This window comes from Cygnus atratus, chromosome 4 (assembly GCF_013377495.2).
Source record: "Cygnus atratus isolate AKBS03 ecotype Queensland, Australia chromosome 4, CAtr_DNAZoo_HiC_assembly, whole genome shotgun sequence".
Taxonomy (NCBI): domain Eukaryota; kingdom Metazoa; phylum Chordata; class Aves; order Anseriformes; family Anatidae; genus Cygnus; species Cygnus atratus.
The window spans coordinates 53,700,808-53,723,318 of NC_066365.1; the positions used below are offsets into that span (position 1 = coordinate 53,700,808).

Sequence of the window (22,511 nt, forward strand, 5' to 3'; positions counted from 1 at the left end):
CACTGGTTAAGCAAATAAACTCTAAGTAAATTCTACTTATCCGTTCACGTCATTTAGAGATTCACAGAGAATAGTGTGTTGTTGATTCACCTGGAGCCTCTACTGTTTGAAAAATTTATGTGCGTGGCACTGTATAGTTCATAGAATCCAATAATAGAGAGAGCTCACTCTAATATAAAAAGGTGTAAAAAAAGCTAAGTATGTATATCAGTTAAGGCAGATAAAAAGTCTACCATGAACGTCTCTAATCTGGAAGTCCTGTACTTTGGACAGTTTCTATGACCCTTCAACTCTCATTGGTTTATCTTTTAAGTACTGACCCGTGCATATTGGCCACACAGCAAGAAAAATTTTCCTGCTTGAAAATGTTTCTTTTCTCCTTCAAAATATAGTGCAATGCTCTGATAATCTTCATTGCTAGTATTCTCAGAACCTGCAACACAAAGAAAGGAAGGATAGCAGAGTATTCTTATTAAGTAAGACAAAAGCCTACCATAGAATTAAATTCCTATTTTACAAAGGAAAACAAAGCCAGCCAGACTCAAATTGTCTTACACATTTGTTTTTCTACTTAATCAAAGGCTAAACGTCAGACATCAGGAGCTAATAATGCAGTGTAATAATTGTTTCCATAGGTTTTTGCACTGTAATGGGATTTCTGTTTTTTATTTAACAGACATAATAAAATGGCATAACTATGACCCAGTAATGATTTTTTTCATTATGTCTTGGCAACAATAAAACAGAACAAGTAATTATGAGATTATCACTGGGATTATTTTATTTAAGATTATGAGAATATATCTGTATTGCACAGTAAAAGACTATCAGGAACAATCTAACCATGTAGCAGCAGGGAATACTACCAAGTCTTCTAACCAAGTTTCCATTTTACTGTACACATATAAAATAAAGGCAGCCACTTCTTCAGAGTAAGTTTTAAAGAGTTTTTCCACCCACTTAAATTACAATTTGAGACACCCTATTCTGGATAGGAGAGAAGGAAGAAAGCATAAGGAATAATAGGACAATACTGCCCACCTTGAAAAGCAGCTGTAATAGTACATCACTAAGCTAACTGTTGTCAATCTTTTATAGTTACCATAGCAAGAATAGATTTTTAAAGGAAGAGATTAATCAATAACACGAGACTATTTGGTAGAAACTTATGTACTTATGTGAAACTGTGTCCACAAAGAAGGCTGCCTGACAGTGGAGAAAAACAGAAAATGTGTTGCAAATCAACAAGCTGGCCACTAACTGACTTGATAACCTGAGGTAAAAGTGAGCTTCTCAGCAAGTCCTCCTTTTGCCTTCCACTGAGACAACAGGAGGCCATGAAGGGCCTTACGGGAAGAAAAAAAAAAAGGACAAGTAAGATAAACGTTAAAAAAAAGAGCTGGAACCATGACAAAAAGAAAAGGGGATAAAAATCAATTTTACTAGTAAAAATCTAAGTTTCAGAAAAGTAGTACTAACTATATTAAGGTCAAAGAAAAGGATTCCACAACTGACACAGGAAAACAGTCTAGACAAATGCTTTACCTCTGCAGATAAACAGAAAAAGCTCCAACACAGTCAAGAATTTAAGAACAACCTATGCTGAGGATCACGGGAGACACCTGAGCTGAAAGTGAACCCTAGCTTATAGGCCTGAACTAGATACAGGGTGACAAATCTGACCATGGTGACTGAAAATTGACCAGAAAAGGAAACCAAATTTCACAGCCCTTGTCTTATCATTTCAAACTGGTCTAAAGCAAGTAAAAGAATAGCACAACACATTACAAACCGCTGAACTGGAATACTCACTGATGATATCAGCATAAATCTCCATCTTGTTGTGTTGTTGAGCTAAAGTGAAAGCCTCATTATTACACTTGGACATGACCAGGAATTGGATGGCAGAGCCATAGTCACCAAGCTTCAGGAAGAATCTAGTCAAAATGAACAAATTAATACTTTAGTTAAGTAACATAATGAATAATACTCCAGATGTTTTAAGAAACATACTGTATTTTGTGGCCTGCAAGTATAATACATTTCTAGTTTATTTTATATCTCAAATATTTTAAGTAGGTTACTAAAACTAACTTAGTATAAATAATACAACATGGCAACTTTTATTATTGTCTAAACTCACTACTTCAGGCTTATGTAATTGTTAAAAAGTTAAAGATAAATTAATAAAACAGTACCTGCTTAATTGCTTAATTGCCCAAATTTTAGAGAACTCAAATCACCAGACTGAAATATATAGTCATTGACCAAGCACTAATAACCAGAGTCTGACACATTAGCATGCCTCACCGACTTCCAATAGGTATGGCCTCTCTTACCCTTTTTAAACTCTGACTGCCCATCCCATAAACGGAAAGTTCAATGAAACAGGAACACTAAGAATATAACTCCTGAGAGAAGTTAATATGAATACTGCGTATAACAATTGATGTTACTATGTTCTCCATAGTTGCATCTAGAAAATCACTAACTTCATAAATACAATTGTGGTTTAAGAGTGATACATGATTTAAACAGAAAAGAAAGCAAATGTAAGAATGAGAGATGTCATGGGATGCATAAAGACTGCTGTTGTGGAAATATTATATATTCTACAAGCTTACAAGATTTATTTAAATTCAGTTTTCTATACTGAGCACAATTTTAGTCTCAGACAACAACATGGAAGAAAGAAACATAGTTAATAGCTCTCAAAGGTGACTAATTTTTTAATCTATGTCATGTATTATTACCTGGCCACCATCTTTGCTCCATCAAGAGACTGTGTTTCTCTCACAATATTAACGGCCTTTTCAGGATTATTAAGGTGATCCAAATACAGTCGGATTACGCTGTCCCACTGTTTTGCATTTTCATAAGCCATCACAGCTTCCTTGTAACTGTAAAAGCAATGGTTTCAGTTTTCTAACTTTTAAATAACTCTTTACAGTATGGTATGAAAGAAACGAACAGTATTTTACTTCTAAGAGGTTACTCTATGTCACCTTCTTTTCAGTTTGCATTTAATAGCCTTGTTCTGTATTTACCAAGATTTTTTTCTCTCTTTATTTTCTTCTTTCACTCTTTATTTTCTCTTGGGAGATGGAAGGTTGAGACAACAGAAAAATTTCTGCCACACCAGTATTTTCGACCTACTCTGCCAGTATCCCTTTGGGTATATCTTAGAAGTAGTTAATCTGTTCCATCAGTGAACATCATCTGTTCCATCGGTTCTATATTAAATTGCTTGGGACTGAGAGAATAATAAAATCCAAACAGATGATAGCTAGTTGTAGAATTTCGAAAATTATACTTTATTTTCTGTTCTGTAAACAAGTTCAAGAAATGTCTCATTCTCACACTACGGAATTGTCACAAATAGTATTTTTTTTCTTATCAACCCAAGCATTTAGCTTTGGTGGTCTCCCATTATAAGCTGCCGTTATTCTGGAGCACATTTACTTAGAAGCAATGACAAGCAGAAAACTACTTTTTGTGATTAAATATAACCTATTTGGGGCTTTTTCATTCAGCCAATAGTTTCACTTTATTCAGTATTTTGCAAGGGCGGTTAAGATGTAACAGTAATGTGTTTCTAGAATGAATTTTTTTTCATGATTATTCACACTTTGAATGACCTTAAAAATCACAGCTTTATGAAAGGAGCTGTTAGAAACAAACTAGACTTCAATGCTCTACTAACTGAAATGCTTCATTGGGTGCAGTACCTTAAAACCTTTAATAATTTTTGTTAAAAAGACAGTAATGCTTGGATGGAAAAAAAAAAAAACACAAAAAAACAATTAAAACATCTTTGATCCTTAGACTACGTTAAAATCTTTATGTAACACTTAAACTTACAGATTTCAGAATCCCTTTTCACAATGATGTTCTATGTAAAATTTGAAGTCTTTTATAGAAAGAACAATGTATTCCATAGATAATAATATTTTATAAATGCAGATAAGCACGCAAACACACCTGCCATCTGCTTCTTTGGCCTTTGCATATTGTAGATGAATCTTTGGAGATGACACATGAGAAAGAAGCTCACCAACCTTTGCCCTAGACAGACAAGATAGTAGTCATTTAAGAAATATTTCTGATTTCAAATTTTCTCCAGTAAAACAGGCATATTTATATTGATACTGAAAAAGAGTTAAGAAAAAGCAGTAACTGAACATAACCTATAAGCTTTGAAGGTATTTTTATATTTTCAAAAGGCTGCACTTGATGGAAATGGAACTGGAAATTATAGACTGCTTCATGGGCATACAAGCCTTAAGTAGCACAGTACCTTCTTTGTTTGAGATGTAGGAGCGTAAGAAGTACCAGACCGACCATTTCTGTCTCTCTTATTCTCCAACTCATCTACAGAAGCAGCACAGTATTAAAACTGTACCTACAGGAGGGGTATTTCTGATCTCTACTATAATCTGCTCTTGATATTAAAAATGCATAAAACATAATTAGGTAAAAACTAAGGCTTTCAGTCTCTCCACAAATTGTACTTATCCCCTGTAAGTTTGACAATAACCAAACTCACTTTAGACATTAATATTATTGAACATTATGTTAGTTGCTTTGACAGCTCATGATACTGACTCCGTTTGAACCACAAACTTAGAACTGTTTCCAACCATCTGAATATTCAGCTATGTATTTTACAACCAAAGAAATTTAATGAACTAAACAGTAACTACAAGAATAAAATGATTAAATCCAGTGCACGCACACACACACACAAAGGACTCAAAACTGCATGTAACTAATTTAAACATATCACACAACCAGAAGAAACAGGGAGACTATCCTCCATTTCCAGGAAGACTATATTTAAGCCAACGTTAGCTTTTGAGAATATCTGGTGAACACTTTCTTCTTCAAGCTTGGTGCAGGGAACCATAAAAATCAATGAAACATAAGACATTTTGCAGTATTAACAGATTTGTTCTTTCCTAAAGAGCACACAGCACTTCCTCTGTCTCAAGAAATGTAACACTTCCCTGGAACCTGTACGTACCAGTTTTTACACCGGATGTATACTGATGCTGCCTTGTCATAATATTGTCCCTTTTCATACAGCTGAGCAGCTTCTGAAAATTGCTGTAATATTGAAAATCATTATAATATCATTTGTAAATTCTGATTACAAGTAAATATCTTAATGTATTCACAAATTCAACCTTAGCTTTATTAACTCATCTGCATACCTTCATACTCTCCAGAATAGTTCCACAGTCTCTTTTTAGTAACCTACTGGGATGCCTAATGGCCTGGTTTACCCCTCGACGGATATCTCCCGTTCGAATGGACATTTGAGCTATTCCAGCGAGGCAAGCTTCATCATGTTCCTGGTACTAGCAATCAAATAAAAAGCAGTAACTATACGTTATACATCAGAAACCTCAGCTCACAAAACCGTAGCAACAAAGCACTGAATCAAATTAACAAAATATTACATGGTCTCAGTTAAATCAATTTTTGTCTAGCAATTCTTGCTTAACTTCAACTATTATTTACTTATTAAGAATTCCACTTAGTTTTCTTCTTAACCTTTGGTGTTAAATTTTTACATTTTACTTACAAAATCTGTCCAGGCCAAGCCTACAGAGAATGTTTTTACAGTTGGCTCAGTACTATTCCTCTTTTTCCTTCAAAACCAACAGTAAAAACAGAAAAAGAAGGAAATATTACACTTGCAGTCTCACTTCATTTTTTTTAAAAAGGTGGTGATCCCACTGATATTTTATAAAGCCAAATGGCCTCAATTCAGAAAACAATTGCTATTTTCCCTATTACGTTTCCCTATTATCATTTGATCTGTTTCATAATAGACATTTTGCAAATATCAGGGAAAATAATGCCAAAATAAGGGAGGATCTATTGAACATGATGTTTATTTTCTAATGCAATCCTTGTCTATCTTTATGCAGATAACAACTCAGTAAAAAAGAACAGAAGGAATAATTAGGACTTTTGTTTTAACAATGAAAATCCTGGCAATATTACCCATGGTATTTGCATGTCTATTATGAAGCTGCTCAAATGATAAAAAAAACTAAGTCTAGTTGTGCCGTGTTAATACAATGGCAGTACTGCCTTAAAAGTAGAGAAAGCATTGTTCTGTGTATTAAAAATAACAGAAGTGCAAAGACTACTATCCCAAAAGCGGTAGTTGTACAGATTTAGAGCTGAATATAAAAACCTAGTAAATCTGAAACACGACAACTAAATGTGCAGTATGATAGTACACATGCTATCGTTACTAAAAAGGAATTACCTTATTGTCTCCAGTGATTCCCTTCTCATAATGTGCCAGAGCATTAATATAATCACCCCTAAGAGAAAATTGGAAGTTATATGGAACAACAGTTTTAACAGGAAGTGATAATTACCTTCCCACTATAACAAATCTTTGAGACAGGTTATGCATCTATTTGTCTTGCTTCAGACATAAAGACTGCATACAAGGATGCAAGGTATACAAAAGATGGAAGTCACACAGTATGTGATTGTGTTTCCCTCACACTTTATTAAGCAACTAGTCAAAAGGGCCATCCGTTTCTCAATTCCTTTACACTGAGACCAATAAAATTCCCTGAGAGACAGGCAAAGAGTACCCAAGTGTGCAATATGCCTCAATAATTCAATCTCTACTTCCACACATTTTGCTGGAAAATAAACCAATCTTCTAAAATTATTTAGTATTTTTTTATCATAAAAATTAAAGCTTTTTTTTCTTAAGTACCTTCAGTTTTCTTAAGTACAACACAAGTTACATAAGGTCACATAGCTTCAGCTGCCCATTCCCTCCTTTCTGTGACCAGCAAGTGTCCTCCCACAGTTCTAGGGGCATTATGGAGATGAGAAAGAGTTTTTCCAGGAACTTTACTAATATATAGAAATTTTCCCCTTGGTTTTGATGTTAAACAGACTGTGTTTAATCTACAAAGAATTAGCTATAGAACAGACTTTAAAATCTGGCAAATGGATGATACATTCTCTCTTTCAGAGACTGTCAGGCTTGAAATTTGACACTCCTCTTTCTAAAATGTGTGAGAATATGAAGCTTCTTGGGTGTTGAAGGAAAGACAAGCTAAAGTTTTAAATGCAAGGCTTTCATCTGATATAAGAAGTGTTAAACGCTGTGAATTTTCTCTATTTTCCAAACACTGATCTGCAACAAAGTACTACTTAGTAGATTATATTATATAGTTGACCTACCAGTTGAAAAGAACACAGATATACTGTAATTAATCAAAAGTAACTATTATTTTCTAACCTATGTCTCTAGTGTGAAGTATTCACACAAAACTAGTTTTCCTGGCACTATAGCTGCAAGAACTGACAGGCTCCCTTTTCAGCGATAATGTAAGCTAATGTATCTCAATTCCATTGTTTTTCTAATTAGCACGAGCACTGGTTTAATATTTTTATACAGCAGCAGTTTAGGAGAACTTACGTGAATTCAAGCTGCATTGCATACTCCTTTGATATGAAGGGGATTTGGTCTGGGGCCAACCGCTTAGCCAGCTGAAGTGCACTGTCCCAGTGTTGCAAGTCTTTTCGCATCTATTAAAAAGAGTAACATTTTCTGATGCAGATATCAAATTCTGAATTGTAATACAAAATTTATACTTGTACAATTATAATACTATAATATTTATAATACTTATAATATTATATAAATACAGTTATAGAGCTAGCATTCTAGAAGGAAGCAGACAATTTGAGAGAGCTACATACATCCTAAAAGAATGTTGGGTGGTCACACAATAGCAAGAACAAAACTATAAAAGGGCAAAATTATCAGAAGGTAAAATATTCCAACGTTAAGGTGAAGACTGCAGAAAAAAAATTCACACATCTTGAATACCTCAAGTGCAGCAGTAGGACGGGAGGATGCCAGATATAAATCCTGAGCCAAATTAAAATCACCAGTAAACATGGCAAGGTGTCCTGCTAAAAGGTTGTGGTCTTCTATTCCCTGTAAAAAGACACAATAGGTGCAACAGTATGCCAAAAGACAAGAAAAAAAAAAGGTCATAACATAATCTATTATAGCAAAACAATACATCTGGACATTTGACAGTTATACATATCAGATTCTACAAACCAAAAAAAGCCCTCATTTTCTTTTTGTAGCTCAAAGCCAGTATTGCAATCACTGTCTAAAGTCAGCATTTTGCAGAAGCATATTCTTAAAATACAATTTCACGTACACTTTTAGAAGTCTAACTTCAATCTGCCTAAAAAATATTAGTGGCCTTAAACATTTTCTCACAAATAACAAAGGCAAAGAGCCTGTCTGACACATGAACATATCCTGCTGCTCTCAAGCAAATGTGGGAAACAATGTTGTGCATCCCAGTAGAATGCTGCACCCACTTGAAGAGCAAACTGTCAAGAGTTCTGCAGTTTGAATGCTTTTTTTCCTCTCTGATTACTAACTCCATTGAAAATAATTCGCCTTTTATTTAAAAAGAAACAAAATTTCCACAAAAAGAATAAGAATTCAGCAATTCTTAAGAAGAATTAATGCATGATGTTTCCCATTAAAAGGGACTTCACATTTTACCTTTATTTGTTCCAGTGACATCACCATCCCAGCATTACCAAATGTCCGATAAACACGTATTGCAAAATCCACCTCCATATGATATAAGCAGGCTTTGGCCAGTTCATTCCAACCACACTGGTCATTCAGAAGCCTGCATATCTCCCAGGCTTCAGAAAACCTATAGAAGACAAAAGTAACTTTAATATTACTTGTATCTAGAATTCCTTCTCAACACATTTTGTTCCTAATACTATGGCAGGGAAAACCCAAGAAGTTTCTACTTCTAAGCCATGGAGAGACAATTACCAGAAAGAAGGGAGAAATACAAACACTACAGCACTGCTTTCTCCTCTTTCTACCACACTTTTTCAGGAAATCACCTGCTTTTCCTATTCTGGCATTCTTTCCATTATACTGATTTTTCTTTGTTTCATTACATTGTGAGGTGAGTGGGCAAGAATCACTTTTAGAAGAGCCACTGTCAAAGAACCACAGATCAGTTTTGAAAAAAATTACTTTTACTTGACAGTGGAAAAACAAATAGAGCAGCAGTGTGTCACTTACTTTGGTCTGCATAGACAGCTACATGGCCTGAGGGATCAATACCATGTATCAATACTCAGTATGACATTTTTAGATCACTAGGATACACTCTATAGAGCTATAAGCACAGAAGAAAACATTTTACACAATATAATTAAAACACAAATGTACCTTTTCAACATTAACGTTTGAGTAAGCATTTCTGCCAGCTCATTAGGTCCAAAGTCTTTCAAATTTCCAAGGAAACTGTGAGTACTGAGATAGATATTGTTTGTTTTCCCACTCTGAGTCTGACAAGTTAGTTCTCCATTATACAACAGCAAAGGTTTATGGGAAAAGGGGACATCGGTGCCACCTGCCAATATAACCTTGGACCCTAGATTTCAGGATCAGGAAGAAAAGAAGACATCATTAAAAAAAATCCCTACTTGGTAAAAAACATAGTAAGCAGTCAGTGTAGATCTGTTGGGTATTAAACTCAAGGTTTCTAATTCTCATAGTCACGATCAAGTACAAGTGTATGCTATTTAGCATAGTAGAAATACGTAATTTAAATCTTCTAAATTATTACAGTAATTTTCCAAATGTTTGTAGATAAATTTATCGGTGCTTGTCAAAAATACAGAAATTGCTATGATTACAGTTTTGGTAAACAGTAAGTGAACACGAGTTTTGTCATCTCGGTCTGAAGAGTTTCTCATGAATATTTCAAAATTCAGTTAAAGCACAACATGTAAATTTCAGACAAAAGATTATAGTAGCAAAAAGCCTGAAGGGTTAAGACCAACTTTACAGAGAAACCTACGCAGCATCTAGTTTTCTGTTAATCAGTTACACTTCAAAACTTGTGTACTACTGTTCATTTTCATATGCAGTTACGAAAATATTTAACAGAAAAGAAAAAAAAGAACATGCTTTGCTTTATTAACTGAAATAGTTAATAAGATTTTAAAAGAATTTACAGTACCTTGAATGGCGTCTTTATGAAAGACATAAGTATACGCTTTATCATCATCATAAGCAACAAAAACACCTTTATCCATTGGCCAGTTTTCCCACAGGATTCCTTTAATAGTTGGTGAGAAATTTGGAATCTCATATAATCTATCACTTACCTACAAATAATGCAAAAGTAAAATTACTAGGAAGCAAGACTAATGACACAAGGTAAATTTTCATCACGATAATGATTAAAAATAAATAAAAGTAGTGCAGAAATATGAAATTCATATTACAAAGAAGTTTTCTTATGAGCAGCAACTCTGATAATTGTCTCTGATAATTAAACAATATTTAATTATTTAATTAATTAAACAATATTTGTTTAGGTAAACAATAATTGTTTAATTCATAAAGGAAGTAAGTAAGTGTTATAAGCATGATATTTACTTTCCTTAGAAGAAGGGTATTGAGACAGGCAGTGAAACTGAAAGGTAATACTTGTTACCTGCCTAAATTATCTGTATTTGAATACACAAATGCATTCATTTCTGACAACTACTGACAAGGAAATTAGTATAATTAAATTGTCCTGATCTACCGTGACATTTGTATTTCCTTACATTACCATTAGGTTATCTTCAAGCCTTTCTGGCAATTTCTTCTTCCAGCATACATGCTGGAGTGACATAAGTTTTTTCATTCTCTACTACACGCACTGTAAGAGCTTACTTGTAAATACAATGGCATGGGTATCCCACACTAACTTACTGGACAGTAGACAAAGCCATCACTTTTTTCATCTATGAAAGCCAGCCTGGTTCCATTGGGATCGGGAAAAATTTTTCTCACGCTGACAGGATGACGATATTCATTCACATATTGCCAGTCTTCAATGTAGAAATAATGAATAACTCCAGTCTAACAAGAAATATCAGAAAAATCTAATAATGGCACTAATAAATGGCAAGTAGATAATTAACAGGATCATAGTTTTTCCCTTCCTAGAATTCTGAGCATGAAGAGTATTTAAAGAAAAGTGTTTCCAGCTTTTTTTTGGCTTCTTTCCTCCTTCACAGATGTTATTGGGCAGGATAGGAAAACTTGAGGCTTTTTAGGGAGTTGGTCAAAAAAAAAAAAGGAGGTTTGAAGATTTTTGTTTATTTATTATTATTATTTTAATGAAAACCCCATCCTGCTTTCCCTAATAAAAAGATACAAGTATCTATTACTGTAGCAGAAGGACAGAGCTTTCTCTTTCTTCTCTGATTAGTAGTGGAATTCACAACTAGTACACGTGACTGCAAAAAACAGAAATAAACTAAGAATCCAGACATCTGAACTCATCCAAGTAAACTTTAGACATCCTAATGTAAGAGCATAATTAACCAACATAACAATAAGATCTTCAGCCAAGATCTGAATTACCTACTGAAAGTGCTTCTTTCTCTGCACATATACAGGAGAAAATGGAAACTAACCTATTTATTTGGTTCTGTTTTGGTTCCTATTACTTGACTTCTCTTCAAGCAAAACGTAACCACGAGAGACTTTTAGAGAAGGGGATAGAAAAGGTGTGCTCTTGTTCTCACTCTGCTTTATGGAGAACAACCGTCTTTACTGCACTGTTCTCAAACCAGGGGAAATTTCTGCCTCTTTCCCGAAAGAAGCTTAACCTTCAACCCATGCTGAAAAATTTGCCTCCCAGGAAGAACTACAAATTCTTAAGTACAGGTGTACCTAATCCAGGGGGAAAAAAGTAATCAAACTTACTGTTGAAAAATTGTGTTAATCACCTAGTACTGCACAAAGAACAATAGAAGTAAAAGAAGGCTTTTGAAGTCAATTGTAAAACTTGCACACACCAAATTGATCAGCTTTGAATTTGGCATTTTAAATTCATCAATACCAGTTTTACCTAGATAAAAAGGCAACTGAGGAGACAGGAAAGCACTCGACTACTACAAAACCATTCAAGTTATTAAACCAGTGATAACACCAAAGACAGCAATTCTGTCTTTCCTCTGGAAGGTCACCACCTTGTCTTATAAAGAGCACAGAACTACAATGTCAAATGTACCTTGTAATCCCAGTGGCAGAAAATACTAAACCCGAAGAAACTACCCCTCCCCAAACCTCCCCCCAAAACCATAACAATGTGCACATGTTCACATCGTTTTTCAGTGCCCTCTTAATTTCTATCCTGGTTGAAACACCCCTAAAAAATTATCTTCTGACAAAAGCTTCAATAGTAAGTCAAGACCTCCATTTACGTATCATACCTGCTTACCTCATTACCTCTGTGTCCACATCTATCACATCACCACCTAATTCAACATATTTTCTTCAAGGGCTATCTTTTTGCCTATATCTGGAAGACACATTGATTCCCAAACCTCTCACTACTGCAACAGCATTAAATTCTGCTATTAAAAAGCAGCCCTTTGCACCAAACACTAGTAAAAGCAAAACTTAACCCTCCTGCCAAAGCATCTCATATAAATTCAATAGTAAAGGAAGTTGGATGCAGTTTTGACTGCTTTTGCATAGAAGATAATCCACATTAAATTTCTCAGAAGCATAATTTCTGCTAAAAATATAATGAGTAATAATCCAAATCATTTGGTAGAAACGTATTCTGTTTAAAAAGACACTTAAAAACAGAAATAATACTCACATCCGTGCCATATATGAGGAAGTCACCAGTTAAAGCGTGGCACAAAATTCGGCATTTATCATCACCCGCTGGGAAGAGTCGAGTTTCCCGTTCTTCCTGAGCATCCAAACCTTCACTTTCTATCTAAATATAAAGAATAAAACGAACTTAAAAACTCCACTGTTAACAACAATGTATCAAAGTTTTACCTGTATCAAACTATATGCAAATGAGATGAAAACAACTTTTCCTGTCCACAGGAAATAATTCAAAAGAAAACATTTTCTCTCACCTGTTCTAGAGTAGTTTATATTTCTAAAGTCTCTAGAAACTCAGTTTTATATTTTAATTAGCCAGAAAAAAAATATCTGAAGAGTTTTTATTTTTATCTTCTTTAACAGAAGATTACACCATTTTCTCTCAAGTTTAAAACTTAACTTGTTTAACTTAAATCTACTCATTAGTTCAGCACTCCGAATTGCCAGAGCTCTTACCATATGCAATTGGACTTTACCCTCAAAGAGAGCAGCAGCATAATCAGAATTAAGATGCATGTTTGCTACCGTACCCAGGTACTCCACATCTTTAAGCTTTTTTACATCTACAGAATTCAAACGGAAAAGAAACAGATATAAGCATTTTGATTTTGTATAGGTCTTCATTTATCATAATCTAAATTTGCAGCTGAGGAACCAGATGTGAAGAACTCACAAATAAGCAGAGAGACAAGTCATACATACAGAGACTTTCTTCTTAGCAGTCAGAAAACTAGTTAGAAAGTACATCTCCTCCTATGCAACTGTGACTATTATTCTTAAGAGTCTTGATTAATCTATTGTTATTCAAAAAAAGGTTCTGGTTAGAGAGGCATGAAAGCTATAGACACCACTGTCCAAACTCTGATTATAGCATAACAAATTTCACCTTACACCATACAAACAACATAAACATTTACCAAACTCAGCATGTAATACAGATCATACAGATCCTTAGTATTTAAAGACATGGTCAAACAATTTCTCAAAAACTTAGAAGGCTTTCAGTAATTAACAACATGATCTAATAAATAAATAAAATTCTACATTTCATTACCTATACCTTGAACCTAAACCAATACTTTGTTTTATCTAATGTCCCTGCCCATGACAGGGGTTTGGAACTAGATGATCTTTAAGGTCCCTTCCAACCCAAACCTTTCCATGATTCTACTTACAATGTCTTGTCATGACTACTTCAGTTTGTGAAAATCATTATCTGGTCCTAATAGGACCATATGGCAATTCCAGTTGTTATTGTACAATGCAGAATGTCCAGCACTGCTAAACACAATACTGCTTTTACAAAAAAAAAAAAAGACATGCAATGATGCAGTAGTTTAAAATAAGAGAATGAAATCTCTGCTTACTATTCTCTCCAAGTGCATAAAACCAAGCCCGATTGTTCATTCCTACAGCCAAATGATAGGCGCCAATAGCAACAAAACTGGGCTCTACTTCAACAGAGACAGTGACTGGTAGCTCCTGTAGGAAAAAGAGTATCAATTTCCATCCACTATTAATTCTTACTTTACTTTTATCTAAACAAAGTTTAAAAGGAAGAGGCTATCATACTCTCTCCACGTGATTGGCTATAGTAACTTCAAGAAGAGAAGTGAGGTATGCGATCCGTGTACAGCAAGCATCTCCAAGGATTGGAAGCTTTGTCAAGAAAACATGAAGGGATGCTCTTCGTGTAGATACTGCCAACAACTGTCCATCGTCTGTCCAAGCCAGATGTTCTACACCTAAAACATTTACAAGTTTTTGCAAAAAATCATTTACAGGACTACTGAAATGAAACCAAGAAGCAATTACTCCACTTTAGAATGTGACAATGACAGGAATTCCTACCTAGGAATATGTGTACTAATGTATTACAACCTAACCAATTAATATAATTCCAAGATTAACTAGAATCACTCAAACCAAAACCATAATTTACTCATTTAGCATCTTCCTAAGAGTGAGCATAATAATAACTGAAATATCTACAGATATCGCAACAGGAGATGATAGCAGTAACTCGTTACTCAAGAACTTATAACAATGTTCTGGAAGCTACTTGCACAAATCAGGATGAGAACAGATTAGGCATCATCCCGTAGTCCAAGAGATGCAGAAAAGCTCCAAAAGACTCAATCACCCAAAAAATGTGGAAATAAGCAGAAAACAGTTAAGTATATTATCTTAGTAATCTGAATAGAACATATTACAGATTCAAAAAAACAAACAAACAAACAAAAAACCACCAAGAAAACAACCACAACCAAACCCGAAAAACTGACGACCTCTAATTAATCAAATATTCTTAGAGTTGTACTTCTCTATAGTTCAAACAGATAAAGTAAAACTTGTTAGAAATAACTGTATTTTCCCATTTTGCTATGAGTCACCGAATGTATACTAATTGAGAAAGAAGGACTTTATGGTAATTTCTATATTTATACAGTTTTTCAGCAACAATGCTTTTTGTTAATGCATGAATGTAAACAGAGTCACCGTCAAAATTCTGTTTTACCCAATTGTAAAAATTTCAGTCCTCAAGCAGAAGACTATTAACATACCTTTGTTTTCATCGTCCAAGTTTATTATAGCATACATCTCTCTCAGGTCTGACAGGTCATGGATTTTAATGCTAAAACAAAAATAAACAGTCATTCTCACTACTATAATTTTCAGTCATCATAAACTGGAATAAACCCAATCCAGCCCTATCAAGACAGCCTAATTGAGCAAAATTAGAGCATGAATGTAAAATGCCTTCTATTTCCTAACGAGCAATACACACACACTCTTTCTTCCTCTCTCGTTGTTATCCACCACTCTGAATAGATTATCACTGCAACTGTACAAAATGATTTGTTCACAGAACTAAAATCTGAGGAAAAGGCACAACTCATCCAGTTTGAAAGGCCTCCAGGGTGGGAAAGAAACAGATGAAGTTACAAGAGATGAACCCTATTTGTTATGTATAAAACTATCCCTTACCAATTGTCTCCACATGATGCAGCTTTGTTCAATGACTGTGATATAGCAATGCTGGTTAGATTATCCTTATGATTATGAGCTTGAAAGATTTCTTGACCTATTTCACGAATGTGCGTAGAAATGACTACAAAACACCCTCGTGAGAAACCAATCATAATGTAGCCATCACCATACCTGTTAAAAAATTAAGAGAAGAGATATATTTGTCGTATGAAAATCTGTCAATGCCTCTCTTTAATAGGAAAAATAATCAAAGTATGGGAATTTATATATATAGTGTTGTACAATACAGTATAGTACAGATTAAGGTGAAAAAAACACAAATATCTTAAAGGAGAAAAACAAAATTTTCAGGCAAGTGTGCTCAGAGTTTAATCTTAAATCTTCTTTATTCTCTCTTCTAAATTCTTTAATGCCCTTCTACTTTCAGCAAGCAGAATACATGACGGTGATGCTAGGAGAAAGAACTTGAGTATTATCATTAGAATAAGCATTCCAGAAGATGGAAAATTCCATTTCAAGGTCATGGCTGACTCTGTCACTTCAAAGCTATGCTAAAAACAATAATGGCAGTCATTCTGCCCTTAAGGCATGCTGCTACAAACACAGTGAAAGTACCAAAGCTACAGTGTGTATTTGTGATTAGATAGCTTGTTTACTTTTCACAGTGTCAACTACAAATAACCAGGTTAAACCAAAAATAGTTACTTGTTTGAATTAACCCTGACATGCTGCATCTGATCTGCTTAATTGAAAAAAAAAATCACAAAGGAAACTGTCTGGGTTCACCTTGTCAGATACGTGGCCACAAATTAAGAAACATACAGCTACAAATTTTCTTACAGAGTTTGTGTGTCAGCAATAAATGTCAATAACACATTGACTGAACAAAGACTGTGTCAAAGATATAGAAACAGGATGGCTACTTTTGGGTACAGAATGGAAACTTCTGGTTAGGGGTTTCTTCAAGTGAATATTACTAATTAGGTTACCTAGGAGGGAGGCTACAAGAACTTTACTTAAGTTTGTAAACCCAGAAAAAAAGCCAAAAGATTCAACTCCACCCCCAGCTCTTTCATCAGTTACTCATCCAAATAGAGAGCAACTTATAAAGCCTTCAATTTTATCTACTGTCAGGACAGCAACAGTATTATTGTTCTAAAACAGAGCATACCAATGGCGAATACATTTTGACAACACTGCTTTTCGTAGCCAGTGGATTGTTAAATGAAAGAATTACAAAATGTAGATTCATACATCCAAGAGAAGTCCAGTGTGAGCAAGGGATATATGCTTTCATTTCCAGCATTTATCAGAACTACTGGGAAAATCTTCAACTTGTTAATATGAGAATGCTGCATTAAGGAAGTTCTGCTCACCATCTGTAGGTTACAATACTGCCATAAGACTGCTGAAATTTCAGATCAATCGGGTTATCAGGATCATTCAAATTAAAAAGAAAGAGAGTCTTCTTGCCGACCACTACACTTACCTGCCAACGAATGAAAACAAAAAATTAACTCAGTAAGAATGGCATCACTTTAAAATAAAGCCCTACATTCTCCCTAAAAGATGAGATTCAGCACTTAAGGTAATCCTTAAGAGCCCCATGGATTTGAATCCTGAGTCTTAATTAATAATGGAAGAGATTTTCAGGATATTCCCCTTATGAGCCAGTGGTTCACAGATCTAAATACAAGCCCAGGAGAGCACACATCTCAGATTCAACACTTGTCCCTGCAGAAGCAGTATGCGAACCTATTTCCTCAGAGGAAAAGGCAGCAGGCCACATGGATCCTGTTGGACTACTCTCACTTGATCAACAGTGTTTTTCAATCTACAGAATTTCTATCTGGAAGGTTGTAGTGACGGCTATCACAACACTGTTATTTCAAGTAACTTGCTAAGATTTCAAACACAAAAACACCAATTCAAACACACACACAAACAAACAAACCAAACCAAAACAAAAACACAAGAAACAGCCTGTTCAGATTGTATTAACCATGCATATTTACAGTTTGATATCAGTCTAGGTAAGCACATTTATTTTGATGAAATCCACAGAGTTGTTGGACTTCACAGTCGAAGGCAGGGTGATGGAACTTTTTTCTTTTAATATTATTTTTGTTAGCAGAGTGTGTGTGATAGTCAGGCAAGAGTAAACCACTCATTTTAGAAAAAGAAAGGAGGAAGAGATTGTTTCACCTTACTCTTTAACAAAGATACGTTGAAGGGCTGTTTACAAGTTCATTTTATATTTCTTTCTGTTCCAGCCCTCCTTGTCTAAAAAGAAGAGGATGGTTTATTTGTAAAATAAAGTGCTGAAAGACTGAAATACAAAGCTGTACTTTGACATAGCAGGTACTTTCAAGCTGAGCATGTGCTGACCTAGAAATCCATTAATTCAGAAATACGAACTCAAATTCAGACCTGTAATTCCTAAATTTACTCCCTATTTTTAAGTATGTTTTCTGTCTCTTAAGACAATTTGCTTATAATTCCATTGCAGCTTAATGATGAACTATTTAAGAAGTACTATTTCTTAAACTCTTCTAAGAAATTATAGGAATTATTTAATTACAGAATCACAGAATCATCTAGGTTGGAAGAGACCTCCAAGATCACCTAGTCCAATCTCTGGCCTAGTACTAACAAGTCCTCCACTAAACCACATCACTAATTAATATTTCAATGGATGTTAACGCACTACTTATTTTGATCCAACTTGTAATTTTTTTTTCCAGGGTTGTTAAGTACCAGACTGGAATTGATCGTTATCAAGCCATGCTCCCTACAAGAACTGACACCTAGACAATAAATGGTATGTGGTTTAAGCTGCTGACACACCATTCAAGCACAAACCAAGAACTACAGAATTACAGAACGTTCTCTAATGTTTTACTTGAGAGCTGAAACAAACAAACTAAAAAGGGAGAAGCCTAGCCTATTGCACATCCTGAGGAGCAGCAGAGGAAGTCAGTGGTGTCAAAGCCCTCGGTTTCTGCATTTTCAAAACATCTGTTAATTAAAATTACCCTAGGAGGCAGAGAACACTGCACTTCATGCAGAGAGCAAAAAAACCCCTACAGGTCCTATCCAATGTAATACAGTGGAAATTCTTTCCTGACCCTTATATTGCATATAGACTATATCTGATTTTGAAAATTGAATTATCTGTCTATAGTTAAGTGTATGGATCTGGACTAATTGTAACACAGTACCACTTTGCTATCCACAGATTTTAGTTTTAGTACGTAACTGCTGATCATTTACTAACATGCTCTGCTAACCCTTATCATCGCCCCATTTTTCTGTACTTCTCCATTGACTGATCTAACGGACCTTGATTCACTCAAGGAAGACAATGAAGACAAAGAAAATGCAGCCATCTAGACAGAAGCAGCATCATGCTCACACGGAAGATTGATACCGGGCTTCTAGTCTCACCAATGCTGAGGTTTGCACAAGACAAAAACCCAAAGACCATTGACCTGTTCCCAAAACAGATCTGCTGTCTGCTGAAAAACTGGCCTCTGAAAGAAGGCATCTCTGCAGGTTTGACATTCCTGTACTGTTTCCATCTACATATTGCATATATTGTTGTGTATTTATATTGTGTCTTTCTTTAAGTCCCTGCACACATCTCCATCTATTATGTTTACTACTACTGCAAAACTGCTGTCATCTGTCTTATTGCTAACCGCTGCCCTTTTTATGAACACACCCTTAGTGAACAAAGGGGTATCGCTCTGCTTTAATGGAAGTTTTCTGGGGGAAGAAAAAAACCTAAAAACTAAAAAACAAAATGAAAGCTTTAACATCAAATTTTAAGTCAAGGAAAAAAAAAATCCTGGCCCACACTTATTGCCAGCAGATTAACACTTTTTGCAGGATTTTGTATTAACTTCTTACTGTGCTTTCCCTGGTTGATACTCTTTCGTCAGTCTTCATAACTGAGAACTGCATATCACTGGGTTCTGAGTTCACTGAGGTCTGCAAGAAAGAAGTTCAGATTGAAAAATTAGTACTTAATGCAGCAAATACCAATGATAAACAATTGCATTATTCCTGCCCTGTACGTTTTTGTGTTAAGGATAGATAGACAGAGTTATTGCATTTAGTAACAAAAAAAAAAAGTTGGAACAAACATGAAGTCAGTTTGGATTATAATGACATGTTAGAATCTCTGCAGAGATTCTAATATCATAAATCATGCTGCGTAACACAGAGGCTCAAATGTTTAGATAAGCCCTCATCCTATATGAGTCTTCCCAAAGCCTCTTTATCCTTGCAAGCAGAGGGACTTAAAAGGCATAGACTCCCATAGGTCCTAGTTCCTTTACGCTGTAGCTCTCTCAAGAACCAGGAGTATCAATGTATGTCTTAAAATCAAATGTGGGTTATAAATACTACCTGTCTTATAGTATCCCCTTCCTGATTGCTTATAGTAATCATTTTATCTTCACCACCTAGAGCCAGAAGGTTTTCAGTGCTCCAACAACCACAAGTAATCCGCTTGGTGTGCTTACCTGAAAAAGAAAGAAACATATAAAACACCAATTAACACAACCACAGAAAAAATCTGGAATGGAAATATATTCTATTTGGCCGCTCACATTATCAGAATGTGAAGCAATTTATCAAAGAAATTACAAGCTCGATAGTCAAATTTTATTTTATTTTTTAACTTTCTAATCCCAGATTGAAGTCTTTCGACCTTATAGAACTTGCAGAGCCCCTGCTCTTCCATTTCTTTGCATCGAATTTCTATTGTTAATTTTTCTGTCCACAGGTGTCCTAAGCAGATAAGAAAAGTAACTTAGCAGCACCGATAACCACATAAATCCCTTGCAAGTTGTAAAGGAAGAAAGATAGCACAAGTTTCTCATGAGGCAGTATGACGTACGTGTATATATATTTTTAACGTACTGAACTATAAAACCACTAATATAAAAAATGGAAGGTGCAAGTTGAGTATAAGCACATTTTTGATTTGCATACTCACATACAGAACAAAAAAGAAAAGCATGCGCATTAACAAAATTCCACCATTTCAAACGTGCAAGCCTAATTTCAAAACAATGCATACCAAGAACAGGAATCTTGCGAGAAGTCTGGCGGTTATATATAAGCAAGTTTCCCTTAGTGGTTCCAACAGCAAGTAAAGTTCCAACTCGAGACCATAACAAGAAAGACATTGCATCCCTAAAAAAAACAAAATATTTACTTTGTGTAGTAGCTTCCTTTCATGTGCTTACATACAAAAGCATTTGGCATACTTGGTTTGAAGTTTTATGAAACCATACAGACCAAAGCAGAACTTCTAAATGAAGCAAATGTTCTCTACAACAAGTATCAGAGTTAAGTGTCCAAAAATTGTGAAAGTAATAAAAAGTGCTATTAAGTAATGGAATAAGACCTGTACAAGTGGAAATGTATCTGCAAACCCAGTGGCTTTGATGGATTCATAGGTAATTTGACCAAATACGCAGCTTTAAGAAGCACTCTAAGTTATCATGTAGGTAAGTGCTATTTTCCAGTTGCTTTCTGCATTGTTTTTTGTACTTAATTCAATTGCTGTGCATTCAGTCAATTCCAAATGAGTAGATCTACTTCTTTGATATTAGTCAATGTAATACAAAAAACTTTGAAAGAGCTGTTTTAACTTGAATTTTTTGATAAAGCAGGGATAGTTTTAGTGTATATTTAAGGGCCCGCAGAAAAGTACTACATAGGACATTTTAAAAAAGCAAAACAATTTTAATCAGAATTTTCTAATTAGTGCAGCGATTTCCATCAGTGCCTCTCACATCATCTTAACGTTTACTGCAAGACCACTATATCAATTTCAAACAAATTTCAGTCATTAATTAATAACATTTGAATACATACTTATTTTGCATGTGAGGGGTTTTGCCTGTGATTTTTTTAATTTCAGGAAGAAGATACCAAAAAAGCCCAATTACCACATGGTTTACATGACTTAGTGCTTGTTCTGCTTACATCCAGTTCTGGTTGTTCTGCTTCTGTCCAGTTTTAGTATACTCATATATGGTACTAGATTTTAAAATGCAGAAACATCTCATAATCCAATATTCCTATTGAAATTTACGAACTACAAGTGTAAACAGCAGTGGAAAGATGGAATATTTCCATATTCTAGACTCAGAGTTTTCAACCTAAATCCAGAAAAAAAAATATCCTCCAAAAACCCAGCATCTCTCCCCACCTCCATTTTTCCAGCTGACCTATTTTATTTTTTTTTATTTAGTGGATGAAACGCTCAAATTTTAATATCTTTGACTATTTTTTACTGTAAAAGAACATACAAAAAGAAGGGTTAAATCAGAAGACTTTGTCTCCATTCAGGTTAATAAAACAGAGGCAGTACCCAATCAGCTGTTTCTCTGCTCAGGTGAGTGCCCTAATAACCAGATGACAGATTCAGTTCCACTCTCATTCCTACACACAGTGAATGTTAATGTAGAGTAGAATAGTTTAGTCGAATAGATTCAAAAATCTATGAGTTTAATTGTTAAACCAAGCTTATTTGTTAACCTAATGCTTGATTGTTGTGTAAACCTCAGAAGAGGGTCTGTGACCCAATTCAGAAAGACAGGGATCTGAACCTGTGCCTTCAATATCCCCTCTCATCCTGACACGGTCTCTTTTGTGAATGCCATTTCTGTCCCCTCATAACTCTATGGGAAACAAATACTAACAGCACTACAAATCACCTCTCTTACTTTTAAGTTCCTGTTTACTTGGGTGAAATACTTTG

General features: G+C 34.9%; 1 protein-coding gene across 3 annotated transcripts in view; it reads right to left on the reverse strand.

The window, feature by feature from the left end:
- WDR19 (WD repeat domain 19) overlaps positions 1-22,511 on the reverse strand; it is a 41,082-nt gene that overhangs the window by 15,203 nt on the left and 3,368 nt on the right. For all 3 annotated transcript variants that reach the window (XM_035547835.2, XM_035547844.2, XM_050710438.1), the window contains 23 exons: positions 20,820-20,935; positions 20,144-20,259; positions 19,643-19,723; positions 17,107-17,219; positions 15,728-15,901; positions 15,304-15,374; positions 14,312-14,484; positions 14,107-14,221; positions 13,196-13,302; positions 12,723-12,845; positions 10,817-10,966; positions 10,074-10,221; positions 9,278-9,482; positions 8,582-8,741; positions 7,880-7,990; positions 7,466-7,575; positions 6,284-6,341; positions 5,214-5,360; positions 5,024-5,106; positions 3,982-4,065; positions 2,754-2,900; positions 1,813-1,937; positions 321-433 (listed from right to left, as the gene is read on the reverse strand). In XM_035547835.2, the coding sequence (XP_035403728.2) occupies positions 321-433; positions 1,813-1,937; positions 2,754-2,900; positions 3,982-4,065; positions 5,024-5,106; positions 5,214-5,360; positions 6,284-6,341; positions 7,466-7,575; positions 7,880-7,990; positions 8,582-8,741; positions 9,278-9,482; positions 10,074-10,221; positions 10,817-10,966; positions 12,723-12,845; positions 13,196-13,302; positions 14,107-14,221; positions 14,312-14,484; positions 15,304-15,374; positions 15,728-15,901; positions 17,107-17,219; positions 19,643-19,723; positions 20,144-20,259; positions 20,820-20,935 (2,830 nt within the window). The remainder of the gene's footprint in view (positions 1-320; positions 434-1,812; positions 1,938-2,753; positions 2,901-3,981; positions 4,066-5,023; positions 5,107-5,213; positions 5,361-6,283; positions 6,342-7,465; positions 7,576-7,879; positions 7,991-8,581; positions 8,742-9,277; positions 9,483-10,073; positions 10,222-10,816; positions 10,967-12,722; positions 12,846-13,195; positions 13,303-14,106; positions 14,222-14,311; positions 14,485-15,303; positions 15,375-15,727; positions 15,902-17,106; positions 17,220-19,642; positions 19,724-20,143; positions 20,260-20,819; positions 20,936-22,511) is intronic.